The following is an 18,833-nucleotide window of genomic DNA, read 5'->3' on the forward strand; positions in this document are numbered from 1 at the left end:
TCAACCACCTGTGCTCATACTAGCCGTAGATCTTAGGTTAGGCTTTAGAGTTTGTGTAGCTATTTAAGCTTAGAGTCTGTAAGAGAAATGAATCAATGAATTAAGAAAAGGAGAAAGGCTGCGGGCACTAAAATCATTACATCTTGATTGCCAAAACCCGGGTGATTTTAACCCAAACATAGTAGAAGTGAGACATGATGCATCTGTTAATTGCTATGATCTTGCGTTTTATGGGCTGAACCACACCGGATGGGGGTTAACTAGGGGACCTGGTGGTAATTGTTAGGCATGATTAATTTTTCTCATCGTTAATTCACTATCTAAACGACTTCTGACCTTATGTCGTAGCCAGCGGTATCCCTCCTACTAGCCGGGATCAATTATTTTAGCATCATATTCTATAACTTAGACAAAAATGAAGCTTATGTAAAATTTAAAGTGATTGCTTTTTTCACCATAACTCCTACAGAAACCGCAATAAACTGTAGATTAGTACCCTGCCGTGGTACACATACCTGGGTTCGATTTGCGGTTGGTACAATCATTAAAGATCTTTTACAGAAGTTGTTCATTGTCTGCTAACTTAATCTGGACATAGTTGCGGAAGTCTTCATGTGCTTGCATTATCAAATGGTTGTAATCTTCCCATTCATCGCGATAAGCTTCTAAGTGGGTTATTCTTTTCTTGACAACTGCCTCGAACATTTGTTTTCTCCATTCCTCTGAAAGTGGAAATCCACATTCTCCAGCAAGCCAATCACTGTACTCAAACTGTAATTAAAAAAAACGTCCAATGAATGTGTTGTTAAAAATGGCTTATCGAATTTTGTTCATTTAGGAGCCATAAGCGTGTTTTCTTTGCTATTGGCATCATCCTTGCAACAACCCTTTCTCAAAATGTTTTACCCATTTATAGAGATCATAAGCGTGTTGGAACCAACGTTCGGATGACCCATACTCAGAAAATTATGTAATTACCTGATAGTCGAATGTGTTATGAGTATAACGTTTTGGCACACCGGCAGCTTCCAGTTTCAAATAAAAGTCTTCAACTTCCAGCATCATCACTTCTTGAGATGGAAGCAAAATCCTACCGGATAAAACACCCGCAACCCACCTGCTTTGTAATTCAAAGATAGGATATGGAATACCCTGCCGAGATATTAACGAAGTGATATGTGCAATACACCTGAGAAACCAAGAATAGAAATCAAAACAAGTAAACTGTTTGAAGACACTTAACAATAAAAGGGACATATGTACATACCTTCCAAATTAACCCAATAAACGAAAGCCCTGGAGCCAATAATGGCGAGAAAACATGTTTATATAAAGGTCCCACTCGGTTGTCATCCACAGTCACAGTATTATTTATCTCCAGAAAAGGAAAAGTATACTTGTACCTGCAACACCAGTATAGCCTAGTTACAATGAGAATATATCTTGTTGTCTCATTATTTATGACGAAAGGAACACTTGCAGTACCGGAAGAGATGAATTAGCCACTGAAGGTTCTAAGAATAGCTAAATCTAATTAAGGGAAAAGTATTGAGCTACATTGAGTTAGTTGGACCAAAGCTGGTGATACATACCCTGTGCAGTGTAGAATGACATCGACCAAAACTGAGCTTCCATCTTGGAAGACAATTGTGTCATCCCCGAGGGCATTCTTTTTGACAACCCCTGCAATGTCCCTGGATAAGTCCTCACCGCTGGAAGAATTTCCTACCAAAAGCACAACCTGATAATGACAAAATGATCAATTGGAACAGACACGTTAATGAAGAAATGGAGGACACTAAATTCTAGAACAGATGTTTCGAAGTCTTGGAATATTTTGGTTCTTGTTTTTTGAAAATCATAATTGAAGTGGCAACCATTTTAGACCTACAAGAAGTCTCTTTTTCTGTCACCAATCCTTTTCTGCAGAAAAGTTAACTGCGAATGAAATTCCTTTACTCTGCTCGGGCCATATAACTCTGCCCCAACCATGTGGAAGCTGCCATGCTAAGGCCTTCACAATGACTCCATCTTTGGCATTGACTAAGCCACTCATTCAATCTATAACTAAAGCATGAGAACTGGGGCTGTTGGAAATCAGAACTAGACCCCCTCATGAAAGGAATATAAGAAACGAAACTTACGAACTTGGCTAATTTGCAACTATAGAACCCTCAGGTTTATAAGGCTAAGGCCGTAAAAATCATTAACTTTGTTCATTTTCATTTCTTCAGTCCACCAAAGCAATGTACAATACTCGTTCCTTCATTCTCTTTTTCATCAACCAGGTTTTACCTCCTGAAAGTTTTCACTGACATATTGACTGTACTCTAATTTTGCAAGTTGATATAGCCCTGCTTCTCTAATTTTGCAAGTTTATATAGCCCTGCTTCTCTAATTGTGCAAATGGATCTAGAATCCTACTGGGAAAGACGGCGGAGTAAACATCCTAAACACAGGGGATATCCTTAGGGCGGGTGAATCAGGTAGGTTTCGTACCAGGCAACTAACTTTGGTCACACTGCTCAAGTGGTTTTCTTATTCTTAATGTAACTAACTGATAGATTGATGTTACCAAAAATGAGAAAAGATACGAAATGTTAAGCAGCATATGACATTGAAGTTTTGAGCACATATACATACTTGATCACGGAAGGGGTCGGGAACCCTGTAATTATGGCTATGAATTTGCTTTCCTGGCCATGTATCAATTCCTAAGAATAAGAACATAATGCAGTAACATCAGTCATAAGATGTGGTGAAATAGAAAGGTAATGGGAAAATGAAGGTTTTAAACACGCAGGAGTATAGAGTAGATAAGTCTTGCTTATTAGGCGTCAGCATAAAATAGAGTTAGTACATACCTGGAATTTCTGCAATAAGTGGCTCAGTGTAATGGCCATTGCAAACAACTACAGCATCAAATACCTCCTCATCCACAACAAAAGTAGGTGGTGATGATGATGATCTTATCTTATATTTTACTGCCCATTTCCTCTCTTTCTCCCCCTCCTGGTCATCCAATAAGCTGACATGAATTACCTCGGTTTCGAACCGAATCAATTCAATGAGTTCAAAATGATTAGCAAAATCTTGCAAATAATTTAATACTTCCCTGTGACCAGGAAACCTTCTATTATCCCCTGTTCTACTACTAGTCTCTTTTTTCTCATCTTTGATCATCATCATTTCTTCTACTACAACAAATGGGTAATCCCGAAACCCCATGGATTCTCTTGGGAGATTTGTTCTGAGAGAGTCATAGACACTACTCTGGACAATAGTTCGAGATGGGTCTACTCCCAATGGATCTGATTCGACTTCAGGGTTGTAAATCCATGTCCCTCCCACATTGTTATTGCGCTCAAAGACAACTGGGACATGACCTTCTCTGCGCAACTCACGAGATGCAACCAGCCCAGATGCACCAGCACCAATCACACCTACCTTCTTACTTGACATAAGATTTGATGACTTCATTGGAGGGAAAGGATTACGAAAGCTTTGATAACCCCAGTTTAGATTACAAGGAATTTCGCCATGATAACCATTAATTGAAGCTTACTTCATTTTCCACCCAAATTCCAGGCTGTTCAAAGTAGAAATGTCATTTACAGACGGACTGAACTCTTTTCTCACTAGTAGGTCCCACTATTACACTAAATAATTATGCAATTGTCCGGTTGTGGCTGCCTGGGATTCCAGGAAATTATTTCACCCTTGCAAAAGATCTCCAAGAAAATTGCAGCCAACTGGACAAGAGGATATGTAACTCAAATTTCTTGATTTTGTTTTTTATTTATCAATGAGGAAAGTACAAGTCAAGAAGACACTTTTTGAGATAATGGAGCAGATAAACTAACCAATAAAGAGTTTAATTTGCCTTTAAAGAAAAAAATGACTGACATTTCTTCTCCAAATCCCTTTTTCCTTTTCTCAATCCTTAGTGCCCATCTTTCCATGTATTCTCTTAGTTCCCACACACAACTCTCTCTTTCCCAGTCCCATATAGTGGGATTGGTTGAGCTTCTGCCTCCTCGTTTACCAGAGCTCTCTAGTTCCTAAAAAGCAAATCAACCGAGTTCAGTGTGTGAAAGCAGTCATTAGATGGACGAAATACGCGGTTCTTACAGTCAATTGCATACATCATAAAGAAGAACAAACTGTTTTAGAGTTACCCTCCTTTTCCTGGCAATAATTAAATCATTAAGATTATAAAGGATGCATTACTACGCCAAAGAAACCAAGCAGTAAACATCTACGAAAGATGAGAATACCTGCTAAAAGAAAAAGAAAAGCCTGCTAAACATTGTTAAGGAAGCTTTATCATACCTTCTTAGACAGATAAAGTTTGTTAGAGTTCTGTGGAGCGCCAATGGATAAATGAAGAGGCTCCTCCACAATTACAAGTGCTGACTGAATATCAAGAAAGCCAACTTCCACCATCCTTCTCAATGCTCTTACTTGGAAGGTTTTCCCTCTGTAAAATTTTGTGAAAAGTTAGGTGTTTTACGAAGCTGATTCATGGATAGTACTAAACAAGATGCTAACATGAAAATCATACTAATTCACAAGCTATAATAGAATTCAATAATATATGACACAAACCAGTAAAACAGAAATAAACCAGAATGTTTCACTGAAAAATGTAACAACCCGACAAACCTGTTCATGTCCCTTACTGGAGATCGAGACTCAGGTGCTGGTATAATCCCAGCAAGCATTGCAGATTCGCCCAAACTGAGAAGTGATGGGTGCTTCCCAAAATAGAAATTGGATGCTGATTCAATTCCGTAGATACCATGTCCCCAGTATATCTGTAGCATTACATTGGGTAATAGGTTTTCTAAGAAAAAGAAAATGTAAAAAAAAGGAGTATTGCTGATAGATACCCTTTGTTCAACTTCAAACATATGATAATTAAATATAACGGCTAATGCATTCCCCAAGCGTATCTTCTGGTTTGGGATTATATCAGGCTTAAACATGTCTTGCATCTCATTCAGTGTAGTGGCAGTTAATGATAAGAACAGCAATAAAATTACAACTAGTAGGGACTGATCTTTTCTATGCTGCTGCTGGACTAGCCATCCGTGCTTTGTATGTTGTACTCTTTATTCTAAATAAAACTCAATTGCTAACAGTTAAGAAGTAACAATCATAGTGGGCAGTGGGAACATGTGAAAGGATGGTTATTATATCAGGTTTTGAAAATTTGGGGAGCTTTTATTATTTGAATTATTTGAAATTGGTTTCAGTTCAAGAAAATCAAGCAAAAAGGCGAAAGTAACCAATACAAATCTTGGAACAGATAATGCATTTTTCGCTGCGTGTGCTAACATACCTTACTCATATAGGACGCAAGAACTTTCCATTTAGAAATCCTTCTCTCCAATAAGATGGCCAATACCATCTCAACGGCCTTCCGCGGTAGGGTACGCTCATTTTTCAACAAGGTGTTTTTCACAAGCTGTCAAACGTACCCGAATACAAGAGCTTTTAAATTAAGAAGCCAATAAACTAAGCAAAAAGAGAGGCATGGTTTCTCAACAAGTTATACTTCTATCCGCATAGGATTACTGTAAAAGCCGATAAGAAAAAGTCTGGTGTCATATGCAGTAGAAAAAAGTCAGTTTCATGAAAATTTTAAGCCACTGGAATGCATCATAACAAATTATTTTATATCATCCCTTTGAGCAAAAGTATCAAACATGTCATGGGTCCAACAAGAACAACATTTTGCATCAAAATTACCTGTTGAGTAATAGTACTTCCACCTCCTTTACTAGACCAAGATGAAACTGCACGAGCAATGCCAATAAAATCAACACCGCAATGTCGAAAGAATCGACGATCTTCAGAAGCAACTATAGCCTGCCACAAATGGGAAGGATATTTATCACAAACTCTAATTTCAGCTTCTTCGGAAAAAGCGATTAAGTTATTCCATCTATTTGAGAAATCTGAAGGAAGTATTGATGATAAAATACGGAGAGAAAGAAAAGTTATAAAGTAAATAAGCAGAAGAATGACTTCAGGTGAAAATTTGTTGGATGGTTTCTGCGAAGAAGAATTGTGAAGTGAGTGAAGTTTTGAAGATTTGGGAGGTATGGGTTTAGTGAGAAAATGGAAATGGTAGTTACAAGAGATGCAAGGAAAGGAGATGTGTATTGATGATTGGATTGGATTTTTGTGATTTACTGGAGAACAATGTTTGGAGGATTTTTGGTTGATGATAGTGAGAGCCTTGAGGGATATAAGTTGGTGATGATGAACACCAAATAATGTCATGACACTCTGTGCTCATTTCCTCATCTTGGCTCCTGCAGTTTGGGAGAAAAGATGATTCCGACTTTACCTAAGTACCCTCATAAAAGACAAATCCATCTCTGGCTTCTGCGTGCGGGGATTCTGGATTTCTTTCAATGCGGTTTTTTTTCAACTGTCTAGTATGTAACGTGTGAAATTGGTGACATTGGTCAGTGGTCACCCAAGCCAAGGGATGGTCATGGGGCGGGTATACCAATCCCAGTCACTGTCCCGTTCATCAAAAAAATATCCATCTCCGCCCGTTATTAAATATGAATTGGGACAGGACGGGGCAGGGGAACATCCATATGGCGCAGATTTTCCATGGGTTACCCGTAACACTGAGTTAATATATAAATTTGATTATAATCAAAAATTAAATATGATTCAAACAAAAGGAACAACGTAAGAACAATGCATTCTGAAATCTTAAATTCAGTAATTTATATTAAAGTGAACAAAAGAATATGTTAATGACTTATTAGTTTTTCTGTTTTTTCCTTTCTCATTCTATCTTCGTCCACGTTAACCATTTCATTATCTGCCTCATTTTCTCTATTTTAACTTTTAGAGAATGTGTCTGATCACAACAAAAAGCGAAAGTGATGAATGTACAAGAATGATCAAGAATATGATAAATGAAAAAAAAAAAAAAAAAAAAAGCTCGGCTAAGTAGTGGAAGTATAAAAATTATACACATTCTTGCATAAAAGTCTAAACCCCCAAGTTATGAAAGGTACGGGGCGGGTATGGGACGGGGACCTTGAATCCCGTCCCCACCCCATCCACGTAGCTTAGATTTCGGGTATTACCCATACCCGACCCCATCCCTTTTTGTTTTTAATTTTTCTAAGGCCGGTTTCTATTAGGGTGGCTAACCCACCCATTTTCCATGCCAGCTGGCCTGGCAAACTGGTCGCGCCACTATGGTAAAAACATTAAGCGATCGAGTCTCCACCTAGCGGTCTCGTAGCGATCGCCCGGTCTAGTTTACACCGCTAGCGATTTAATCTCGACCATCCATGGTCGGTGCTCTGCCGCATATAAATACCCATATCCCCTTCAGTTTTTCATTCACAAATTTTTTTTCTTTCCTTCTCTAGAGAGCAAACCGGAGCGATTTTTTAAAAATGAGTAGTTCCAAAACAAATAGACAAAGGAAAAGAAACAAGAAAGAAAAAGGGAAATATGTTGCAGATAGTGATATCGTTTGGGTTCAGGATAAAGAGCACGAGTTCGCTAATGTTAGGCAACTAGTTGGATCTGGTGTAACATCTACGCATTTATGTAACCATCCCGAGCGAGTTGTGTTACCTAAATTAACAGGTGGGTGGTCTGAGCTAACTGAAGTGTTTGGCTTACTCCCCGAAGTTGTTCAAGAATCCTTGAGAACATATCCTTGGCAGCGTTTGTATTTCATGAAAGACAAAAACCACAGGAGTCAAATTGTGCGAGTTATTTGTGAACGTTGGTGGAACACTGCAAATACGTTCTTTTTCAAGGATTTCGAGTGTGGTAAGTTCTATTTTTTCCATTCAATAGGTTAATTTTTAGTTGAGAAACAAATTTTAATTTTTAGAGATTCAATTTTTTAGTTTGATACAAATTTTAGTTCCACATACAAACTTTAATTTTATGACTATGTTGTTTTTAGGGTTCACACCGTTAGATTTGTATATGTTGACTGGACTAAAAAGTCAGGGTGAAATAGTACAATTTAACCAATTAAAGTGGATATCAGAAGGAAGATGGAAACAGTTACTCCCCTTGTACTCAAATGACACTGGAGGAAGCCAGAATCCAGAGACTTACACTCATATGGATTAAGAGTGTCTGGGTTGAAGTCTTTTTTGAGCCGTTACCATGCAAAGGGGATAAACGGAGCTGAAGATTATCACGAGGTTGAACGTATTTTTGTATTATGGATGTTAGGCCAAGTTTTTTTCCCCACTGCTAGCTCAGTGTCATTAATTGGTTTTCTGTAATCTTTAGAAGATTTAAATAAAGCGCCAAATTATGATTGGGGTTCTGCAATTTTAGCTGAGCTATACATATGTCTCGGTGATTTCTCAACTAAGAAGACATATAACTTAAATGGATTTTGGGTCGTATTGGAGGTAAGAAATATTTATTAGATTTATTATTGAGTTGTCAAACTTGTGGTAAATGTACTGACACATGAATTTTCGTCAATGTTATTTTTCAGTATTGGTGGTATACTTACTTTACGGTCGGCGAACATGATCTTCACGATAAAGGATTAATTTTTCCAGTCGTGTACAAGTACAAAGCTGATAATTGGATTGGCCAGATTAATGATGGTCAAAATGTTGTTGTTATGCAAAGGATGCAACAAGTGTGCAGAACTAGTATCAACATTACGCCAGTAACGTATAGAGTAATTGATGAGTTCCATGAACCAGTGGCACAAGCCATGCTTCAGTTAAGCCTTAAACGACTTGTGTTTTACAATCCAATTAGTGGTCAGGGTATTTGGTATTACGGAGAAAGATATCTGTTTCAGCTGCAATGAAGAAAGGTAAAAGAAATCAACCCGTTTCCAGCTTCAATTATTTCACATGATGATTGGATAAAGTTGATAAATAATGGACAACCTTGGGAAGAAGCTGATGATTTGATCCAAGAACCAGAAAATGACTATGATTACTACAGTTGGTTCCAAAAGGTATGCAATCTAAATATTGTTGTTCATCCACAAAACTTAGGTAGTGTTGACTTTCCAGCAATTGGCAATTTTCCACTTACATATCTTCCATCCCAACCCCCACCATCGACGGGAGAAGCATGTACGTACCCTAGCAGTCAAATGAGGTCGTCACGTATGCCTCCATTATCTTGGCAAGTCCATACTTTATCACCAAGTGGAGATATTGTTACAGTTCCACTTACTAGTGAAGGTATGCAGCTGACCTATCCATACGATGGTGTGGTGGCAACAAAAGAAGAGTATCATAACGAGTTGAACAATTTTGCGCTTTTTACCAATCAATTCCGCAATTTTCACTCGGGTCAGATGCAGGCTTTGAGGGAGAGCATGAGTTATGAATTGCCTGAGACTCCGTTAGGGTCAAGTTCTCAAATGCTCGATGAGAGCAATACAAGAAGTGGTGCAAGTGGAAGTCGTGCAAGTGGAAGTCGTGGAGGTCGTAGAAGTCGCATCACACTCCAATTATGATGGAAGAGACTATGGTGGAAGAGACTAAGGTACCACCAACAGGAGCAAACTTGGAGACGGATTTCCAGTCTCATATTGGTTTCATGCCCCAAGGTCCTGTACTTGCTCCTGGTGGTGGACACGTCAATTTGGATGCATTTAGGAAATCCGTAATTTATACCCCAACAAGTTCAGTATTTCACCGGTTTCAAGCAGCTTCAATGGCTCCGGTACCATTTCAAGGTTATGAATCACCTGATACTACTCAACCACCATCTCAGTGTCCAAATAACGAGTTTTCACAAGATCAAACAGGCTTATGGGATTATGTATTTGGTGATAATCGTTAGTTTGATAGATTGTTAATCATTAATATGAATCGTGGTTTGTTTAAGTCGTTAATGTAATTGCACTTTTGTTTGATAAATAATAATAATATTCATTTAAAGTTTGCTACATAAGTTAAAATTGAGAACTTAGAATTGATAAGCTAGATTAAATTGGGGCAACACTTTTAAGATTTCATAACAACTTGCATATCGGAACTTCCCTCCGTTGTCACAGAGCCACTTTGCACGACATCTTTGATCAATCTCCACCAGGGTTTCACTACTTCTCATGTTTCGAGCCTCTTCCCTTATCATACCAATATACTTATTAACATTCTTGGAAATTATGGAGAACCGAGCACTCAACACCATCGAATTGCGATTATTGAGGTTCGTTGTTTCTTCTTCAATTTTCATTAAAACGCGTCCCCAAAACAGAATAAGCCGTAATGTGCCATCAACGATTGGCTGATTAGTGGAGAAAACATAATTCCTGCAGATGCATTCATCTTCTAACGTGCTAAAATTGCGCTGTTGTGCTCTTCTTATTTCATTTTGCACACTAGCTCGAAGTGCAACTCTTTCATTTTCGGCCGCATGTTGGTCTTCTATGAATTGATCCATAGACATGTTTTGAGCCATTGGAAAATCTAAGAAAATAGGAAGAAGGTGTGAGTTAAAATGGTAGAGTAATGTAGTATTTATAGGGGGACGATTATGGTCGTTGGATCAGATTCTACTTAGTGGTGTAGACTAGACCGACCGTTCTTATAAGAGCCGCTAGCGGAGTAGTAAACACCTAACGGTGTAATCTTGTCTGAGCAGGCAAGTCTCGACCGCTCGGTGCCAGTTTTCCAGCTCCATAGTAGGTGCAAAAATGGAAAACTTGAGAGTTTGCCACACCCATAGGAACCGGCCTAAACATACTTCTTATTTTTCCCTTTGACACCGTAAGTAGGGATTTTATTCTATGAAAAAAAATTACTACCCAGGTAGCTTTGATCTTCACTTAAAAGTTTTTACCTTTTTCGAAAAGGAAAAAGATTATATCTCAAATTACAAAAATGATCTAATCGTAGAACCATCCCCCAGTTAAGAACTTGGCTAGAAGTAATAAGCTTAAAAGTGCCTAGATCACAACTTCATAATAGAACAGGTTGCTTAATGATAGGCACATTTTGTGTCTTATATAATCTCAATTGTATATGTTATTAGTGCTCGATTTTATATTTATTATGGCTTTTTATGTCCCTGTAGGTATTCTTGGAGAAATAAGCTTTTGCGGCGAAATTGGCTAAAAAAATGGTTTTTGCGTCCGTGGGAGAAAACTACTATACGGACTCTCACTTTGGATAAGGGGTAACCTAATTACTAAGGGGTGACCCATTTCCAGGCATCTGCTAAAGGGAGACCGGAACTGGATAAGGGGAGGTCATCTTCATAATTCAAATACAAGTTTTGGCGGGAAAATGCATGAGCGAGGAGCAGATTTGGAGATCGAATTTCTACGTGATTTTAGGAGATTCAATGGCTGTATTTGGTACTTATGGACTATACAAGACTCAACAGGTCTGTTACAATCGATTGGACCCAACCAATTGGGCTGGAATGGCTGGGAGAAGTGATCAAAGTCCAAACAGGACACGTACGCTTCTGTTGAGTTTGAAGATTTTGTGAGGAATATTTGGGAGAGTTTCACGCTAGTGATTGTTGTACTTGGTCCTGTTCAAGTCTTGATAAGAGTTTGGTGGCAAGTTTATAGCTAACAAACGCGTACAGGGAGATCACAAGAGAGATATTCTCTCAACAACGCAGAGAAGAAAAAAAAAAGTCGCGGATTCAGTAGAGATTTTTCGGGATTAGAGGACTATATAAGAGTTGGTTCAAGTCATAACGAGGGTTAGGAAAGTTTGGAGAGAAATAGGAGAGAGTTCAGAGCCGAAACGAGGAAGATACCATTGATTGTTGCTGCTGCTGCTGTTGTTCAAGGAGGAAGACGAAGAACGAAGAACAGACGCTCCTGGAGCGTCGTTCTTCAATAGCACCTACAGCAGCATAACTGTGTCGTTATTTTGCTGCAGTTCAGAAGTATCGTTTACAGGCAGTCTTTTTTCGAACATTGTAACAGTCACGCTGTAACACTTATACAGCGTTGCAAAAATTCTGTTAAACACCATATCATCAATAAAAACATCTATTTAGCCATGAATTTATCTTGTGTGTGTGTTTTTGGGATGAGGAGCTAAACCCAAACCCAGGGGTGACAGAGGAAGCCATTCTCACAATAATTATGTGGTAATCTCTATTTTATTAATTTATGCAATATTTTTATATGATTGATTGCATTGATAAAAATGATTTAAATGGTTTTTATTAATCAACTGTGTTTTCCCTTGATAATGCATGCTTAGTTTTAAACTCTTGATGCATTATACTTGTGATTAACATTTGATATTTTGGAAAATCTGCTTTTGGCAATATTTAGAATCAACCCAATTATTTAAATTGCATAGTAAAAAAATATTAGATCACATAAGTATTGTTGAATGGTGGAATCTTAACCCCTATTTCTCAATAAAATTTTACGTCAGTTTGCTATTTTCCTAAATTTTATTTAAATCTAGAAATTTTGTTACCTTCACAAGTCTGAAAAGAACCTTTTTACCACTACAACTACAACCAATTTGAAAAAACCATCAAATTTTTGGCGCCGCCGACGCGGACCTGTGTTTAGTTAGCATTTTTTTAGATTTTTTTTTTATTTATTTATTTGTTCTTCTTTACGTTTCTGGTTTTTTGTCTTTTTCTTTCAGATTCTTGAAGTTGGAGCGAAAGAAATTTTTGCCAAAGTTTTTGGTGGACATTTAAAAGACTTGGAGTAAAAGGCAAAGCAAAAGGAGCAAAAGAAGAAGAATTTTATTTATTTTTTTTGATAAAAAGAGAGAGAAAAAAAAAGAGAGACATTTTTATTTTTGTAATTTTTTTTTTTAGACTTTCTTTTCTTTTGTATTTTTTTTTATGGACTTTGGACATTAATTTTTGGACATTTTTATTTTTATACCCTACGGAAGGGTACCCTTAAATACAAACTGTGTGCAGGGAAGGACGGCGATTACGATATCGTCTCGGCCCCTCGGGTTCGTACATGACATAGGAGTCGTGGCCCGAGTCGACTTCAACGGTTCATCCCCCGTCTGGTACGGGAGGTAAGTCCAATCGAAACACTCGCGAATATCCTGCAAGCGGGTTACTGTATTCCTTAAGGTGATAATTGTTTGAGGACGAACCAGACTGTTTTTATATTCCTAGTAAAGGGCAAGGCCTGGCCTAAACAAGATAAGGGTTCGGATTTCATCACCGCTCCCTTCTTGCCCGCCTTAGGAAAGCGAAACCTAAAGCGAACCTAATCCTAAAATTTGGACTAGAAAGAGACCTATAGGGTATCGAGCTTAACAGGACAATCATTCGAAAAATATTGGTTACTCTTTTAAGCACACCTCGAAGTTCTTGACGGTTTCTGCGAGTTGAATGCGTGACTGCGCCGCATTGGATCGGTGAGGTTTTGGGTATCAAAGCTCCACTGAGCTTCCCTCACCTCGATTCAACTTGCTTTAACTCGGATTGATTCCAGAGGGGTTTTCTTAAATTGTAACGAATTCCCTTTCGAAGGATTAGAAGCTGGTCTAGAAACAATCTAAGTGGAGCCATCATGCTTGTTGTTTGCTAGAAATCTTTAGGTTTGTTGTGGTAAAGTCGAGTCAGCCTGCTGTGTGATTGCTAGAACCTTCCTGTTAGGTTTTTTATTTTTCTTTGAATTCTTTTTAGTGTATGCCCGATTTTGTTAATAGGGCTTGGAAAAGAGATACTCTAGGTCGATTGATTAGCGAAAAACCTAGTAGTTCTTATGATTTTAGCAGGGAGCTCGAAGACTCTTCTTTGGAGAGCCCTGTTTTTGGAAACTTAAGTTTTGAGAATTTATCTCTCAGTGATAAAAGTACCCCTAGTACTCCAGTTGTGCCAACGATGGCAACTTTGAAAGATTACATGTTCCCAACTAGGACCAACCGAGCTTCATGCATTAAATTTCCAGCCACTACGGCTAATTTTGAGATAAAACCTAGTATTCTTCAGATGATCCATATATTCTTAGGAAAAGATGATGAGAACCCTTATTTCCATATTAGGGACTTTGAGGAAATCTGTGGGACAATTAGAATAAAAGACCTTACTGATGAAGTCTTGAAACTTAAGATGTTTCCCTTTTCTTTGAGAGACAAAGCCAAGACCTGGCTGAACAACCTACCATCTGAATCCATTGAAACATGGCAGGAACTTATTGTTGCTTTCTATATGAAGTTCTACCCTAAGCATAAAACTGCAGCTGTTAGGCAGAAAATTAGTGCTAGTGTGCAACAAGAGGGAGAGTCTCTTTATAGGTTTTTAGAGCGATTCAATGATCTCCTATCTCAGTGTCCTCACCATGGATTTGATAATATGAAACTCGTACAGATTATTTATGATGGTTTAGACTATTCAACCAAAGCCATGGTTGAGTCTATGCGCGCTGGTGAATTCACTAGTAAAAATGTTGATGATGCTTTTACCTTCTTAGGAGCTATCGCTGAAAAATCCCAACAGTGGGAATCTTGTGTTGAACCCCCTAAAAGACTCTTGGTCAATAGAAGTAGCACGAATATGGTAGATACGATTTTTACGTCAGATGCTAAGTTTGCTGCTTTGTCCAGAAGGTTAGAAGCTTTGGAATTGAATCAGTCTAAACATAGGTCTCTTGTTGAACCTAATGATAGGAATAGAGCCTCTCAAGTCTCTAGTTGTGGAATAGAACCCGATAATTCATTTTGGGAAGGTCAGGTTAGTGAAGAACAAGCCCATGCTATCTATAACAACGCTAGGTTTGAGAACCGTCAGAAGTTTGACCCATACTCAGAAACCTACAACCCTGGTTGGAGAAACCATCCTAATTTCTCTTGGTCTAAGGGCCAGAGTCAAGGCCAATCTAGCAATTCTCAGCCTCCCCCAGGTTTTGGTTTAAAGAATTCTTCAGGTCAGACCCAGTTTCAGAACACTTCTGAGAAAAAGATCTCTACCTTAGAGGAAGCTATCACTATGTTAGTAAGTAACCATGACATGCTATCAAAGAACCACATGAGCTTTCAACAAGAAACTAGGCAGGAATTGAAGAATACTTCCCAGAGTCTTGCCAAGTTAGAACTTCAAGTAGGACAAATAGCTAAGTTTATAAGTGAGAGAGAAAATGGAATGTTCCCTAGTCATACTGATCCTAACCCCAAAGGAGAGAAATCGTACAATCATGTGAATGCTGTCACAACCCTGAGGAGTGGAAAGAAAGTTGACAACAAGGTTTACATGCCTGATAGTGAACATGCTATAGTTCACCCTGCTGAGCCAGAAAATGAGGAGACTGATAGAGTCTCCAAAGAGACCAATAAGGGTCCTGATGAGCCCGGCTTTGTTCCCAGAGCCCCGTTTCCCCAACTGCTAGTTCCGACTAAGAGGGAGTCCAACTTTAATGATATATTGGAGGTTTTTAAGCAGGTTAATATCAACCTTCCATTATTAGATGCAATTAGGCAGATTCCCTCTTATGCCCAGTTCCTTAAGGACTTGTGTACGCGAAAGCGTAAGCTCAGTGTCCAGAAGAAAGCCTTCATATCTAGTCATGTGAGTTCTATTATTCAGAATACCACTACTCCTAAGTATAAAGACCCAGGGTCCCCTACCATTGCTTGTACAATAGGTAAATACCGTGTTGAGAAAGCGTTGCTTGACTTAGGAGCCAGGGTGAACTTACTTCCGTACCATGTGTACCTTAAGCTAGGACTTGATGAGATGAAACCTACCCAGGTAACACTTCAGTTAGCTGATAGGTCCGTTAAAGTTCCTCGTGGTGTGATCGAGGATGTTCTCATAGAGGTTGACAAGTTTATTTATCCAGTGGATTTTATTATCCTAGATACCCAACCTGTCCCTGACCCAGAGAACCAAATACCAGTGATTTTAGGTCGCCCGTTTTTAGCCACGTCTAATGCGATCATAAACTGTCGAAATGGTATTATGAATCTATCCTTTGGTAAGATGACTATTGAGTTGAATATTTTTAATGTCAATAAGCTACATTCTGAGCTAGATGACACGTGCATTGAAGAGGTCAACATGATAGGAACCTTAGTTCCGAAGTCTGTACCAAACAACGAATCGGAAGATCCATTAGAGAGTTGTCTAGCCTGTTTTATCTTGGATTTCGACGATGATAGCAACATTGAACAAGTAAATGCTCTGTTGGATTCTATTCCTATGTTAGATACCGATAGATGGAAATCTAGGTTTGAACCATTACTAGCTACCGAATCTACCTTAATCCCTTATTTCGAAGAGCCTAAAGATCCTCCTAAGTTGGATCCCAATTATGCATTTGTAGGCTTATCTGAGATTTTTCCTATAACTTCCGATTTGGATAGTGATCAGGAGAATAGGCCATAGCATCTATGAAGCAAGTAGAGGATGAACCACCTGATTATAACTTAGAGAAAGCAATTGACCTTTTTCAAGAACCCGATGGTCTAGAAATTAGGAACATTGTGACTAGTCTATGTAGAGGAACCGAAAATTCTAAGTTTGGGGGTACAAAACTAGAAGAATCTCTTGAGCATTTTAAGGACTAGGAAGATCCGGAAATCCAAGCAATAATTAAAGGTTTGTCTGAGAGTAGTGAAAACACTAAGTTTGGGGGTAGTATTGATTCTTGTGATCGTCAAGTATCCCCATTGGAAGTCCCTAACTTGGGACTCAAGCCTAGTGCATCTGAGGTATCGCTTGAGTCTATTCAGACTCCACAACCTGATCCGCCTGATACTGTTCAGGAGGAAATCCATATATTAGAAACCCGTTTTTCGGATAAATCTATTTTTCAAGACACTCTTATGAAGCACAACTGGAGGCTCTGGATAGATTCGATTGTCTTGTAAGAAACCTTAGATGAGGATGTGCTCCTTCTGTTCATTTTTCTGAACCAGTGCAGTTGTCTCATATTGATGTTATATCTATTTGGTATTATGGACCCACAACTTTTTCGGCTATTGGTATATGACTTTGGAAGGTGAAGATACTTTTTGAGGTATTTGATGACTGGCTGAAGACTTTAAACTTAGAACTTCTTGGGAGGTAACCCAATCTCACGCAACACGGTAATATCTTTCTTTATCTCTTTTGCTTCAAATGGTAACAGTTTCTCCTTGTTCATGCTTTTTTTCATCTTTAGAACATTGAGGACAATGTTAGATTTAAGTTTGAGGGTATGGGAGAAACTTTTTAGTTGCACTTTTGAAACTTTTAGAGTCACATGGTATCCGGTTAGCTAAGTTTACATATTGTTTCTCACCGAAAAGATAGAAATTGGAATGCTACAAATAACAACTTATTGAGACATTAGAGAAAAAGACATTAAGATCCTTGAAATTCAGGAGAGAACTTGTTCTTTTTAGAGGGTAACCGTGATGGACCTAACCATACATCATGGAAAGGCAAGTAGGTCAGGAAATGCCAGAAAGACAAAGGAACCTCACAATGTAGTCTTAGTTACTGGATTGCGACTCTCTCTCAGTAGAAACTTATCATCATCAACAAGCGGAGCGACATCAAAATCTATGACGAAAGTGAAGATGTTTTAGGTTTAGAATAGAAGAGAATAATTCAAAAATCAAAGTTGAAGTTATAAGAGCAAATGATATAAGTTGTTAGAATCCATGATACCAAGACATCACAAGTTGCGAAGATCCAAGTTTTGAAAGTCCTTCTCTCATGGCCATGTAAATTTTTGTCTTGTAATTTTTTTTTTTTTATTTAGCCATGAAAAAAAAAAAAGAATGAAAAAGAAAAAGTGAAAAAAAAAATAATAATGAAACATCATTACGTTCTTTTTGTTCAATAAGGCCATAAGGAAGAAGAAATTTATAAGTCAAGCAATAAATCGAAGAGAAGAGTTAATTGTCAAGGTTCTATGAGGTTCGAGAGTTTATCATCAACAGTTGAAGACCGAAGAAGGCGTTGTTTCTACTGGGCACTCGAAGAAAGATGCATTTTGGTTGCTTTGTTAGTTTGCTTTCAATCTGGCACAAGATCTTGCTGGCACTGGTTTAACTCATCACACGTAATTAGTCCAGCTGTATAGCAGATGTCCCTCTCATTTTTATCTCTCTCCTAATCTTATCCAGCTGTAAAGCAACGGACGCATCTTACAATATTTATCTAGCTGTATAGCGGATATCTCTTTATCTAGCAGTCGTGTGGATGTGTCTCCCCTTTTCTTCAGTTAGCTTTAGAGCTGACACCTTTAATTTCTCTGGCATTCTAGTTACTTGGAGATAGGTTGAGAATATGTATGTCCTCATAGCTCTTTGGATACTTGTGACCAATTAGGAGTAAAGGTTTTGTGGGTATATCTCTGGTAAGCCCTCCCGAGACTTTAACTCGGCCACTAGGGCCACCTAGGGGTTTAAAGGCTTATTGCATACGCTAAATGCAATCGACGATGCCTGCGACAGTGAGTTAGGATTTTATTTTCTATTTGGTTTGCTCGAGGACTAGCAAATAATAAGTTTGGGGGTATTTGATAGGCACATTTTTGTGTCTTATATAATCTCAATTGTATATTATTAGTGCTCGATTTTATATTTATTATGGCTTTTTATGTCCCTGTAGGTATTCTTGGAGAAATAAGCTTTTGCGGCGAAATTGGCTAAAAAATGGTTTTTGCGTCCGTGGGAGAAAACTACTATACGGACTCTCACTTTGGATAAGGGGTAACCTAATTACTAAGGGGTGACCCATTTCCAGGCATCTGCTAAAGGGAGACCAGAACTGGATAAGGGGAGGTCATCTTCATAATTCAAATACAAGTTTTGGCGGGAAAATGCATGCAGCGAGGAGCAGATTTGGAGATCGAATTTCTACGTGATTTTAGGAGATTCAATGGTTGTATT

The 18,833-nt window shown here is 38.4% G+C and overlaps 2 protein-coding genes across 3 annotated transcripts; both read right to left on the reverse strand.

The window, feature by feature from the left end:
- Positions 1 to 433: 433 nt before the first annotated feature.
- LOC113356206 (flavin-containing monooxygenase FMO GS-OX-like 4) lies at positions 434 to 3,508 on the reverse strand. The gene is made up of 6 exons (XM_026599268.1): positions 2,865 to 3,508; positions 2,644 to 2,714; positions 1,593 to 1,741; positions 1,268 to 1,403; positions 979 to 1,152; positions 434 to 771 (listed from the first exon to the last, which is right to left on the reverse strand). The coding sequence occupies exons 1-6, from the start codon at positions 3,478 to 3,480 to the stop codon at positions 556 to 558; spliced, it is 1,362 nt and encodes a 453-aa protein (XP_026455053.1). The 5' UTR covers positions 3,481 to 3,508; the 3' UTR covers positions 434 to 555.
- Positions 3,509 to 3,608: 100 nt separating this feature from the next.
- LOC113356205 (putative transglycosylase H16_A0665) lies at positions 3,609 to 6,357 on the reverse strand. 2 transcript variants are annotated; one of them, XM_026599266.1, is made up of 6 exons: positions 5,755 to 6,357; positions 5,345 to 5,470; positions 4,666 to 4,817; positions 4,333 to 4,480; positions 3,864 to 4,061; positions 3,609 to 3,752 (listed from the first exon to the last, which is right to left on the reverse strand). In XM_026599266.1, the coding sequence occupies exons 1-6, from the start codon at positions 6,289 to 6,291 to the stop codon at positions 3,660 to 3,662; spliced, it is 1,254 nt and encodes a 417-aa protein (XP_026455051.1). In that variant the 5' UTR covers positions 6,292 to 6,357; the 3' UTR covers positions 3,609 to 3,659. The 2 variants fall into 2 exon arrangements, with proteins under 2 accessions (XP_026455051.1, XP_026455052.1); XM_026599267.1 differs by lacking the exon at positions 3,609 to 3,752 and adding an exon at positions 4,146 to 4,188 and having other exon boundaries at positions 3,949 to 4,061.
- Positions 6,358 to 18,833: the final 12,476 nt, after the last annotated feature.

This window comes from Papaver somniferum, chromosome 3 (genome assembly GCF_003573695.1).
Source record: "Papaver somniferum cultivar HN1 chromosome 3, ASM357369v1, whole genome shotgun sequence".
In the NCBI taxonomy this organism is placed as follows: domain Eukaryota; kingdom Viridiplantae; phylum Streptophyta; class Magnoliopsida; order Ranunculales; family Papaveraceae; genus Papaver; species Papaver somniferum.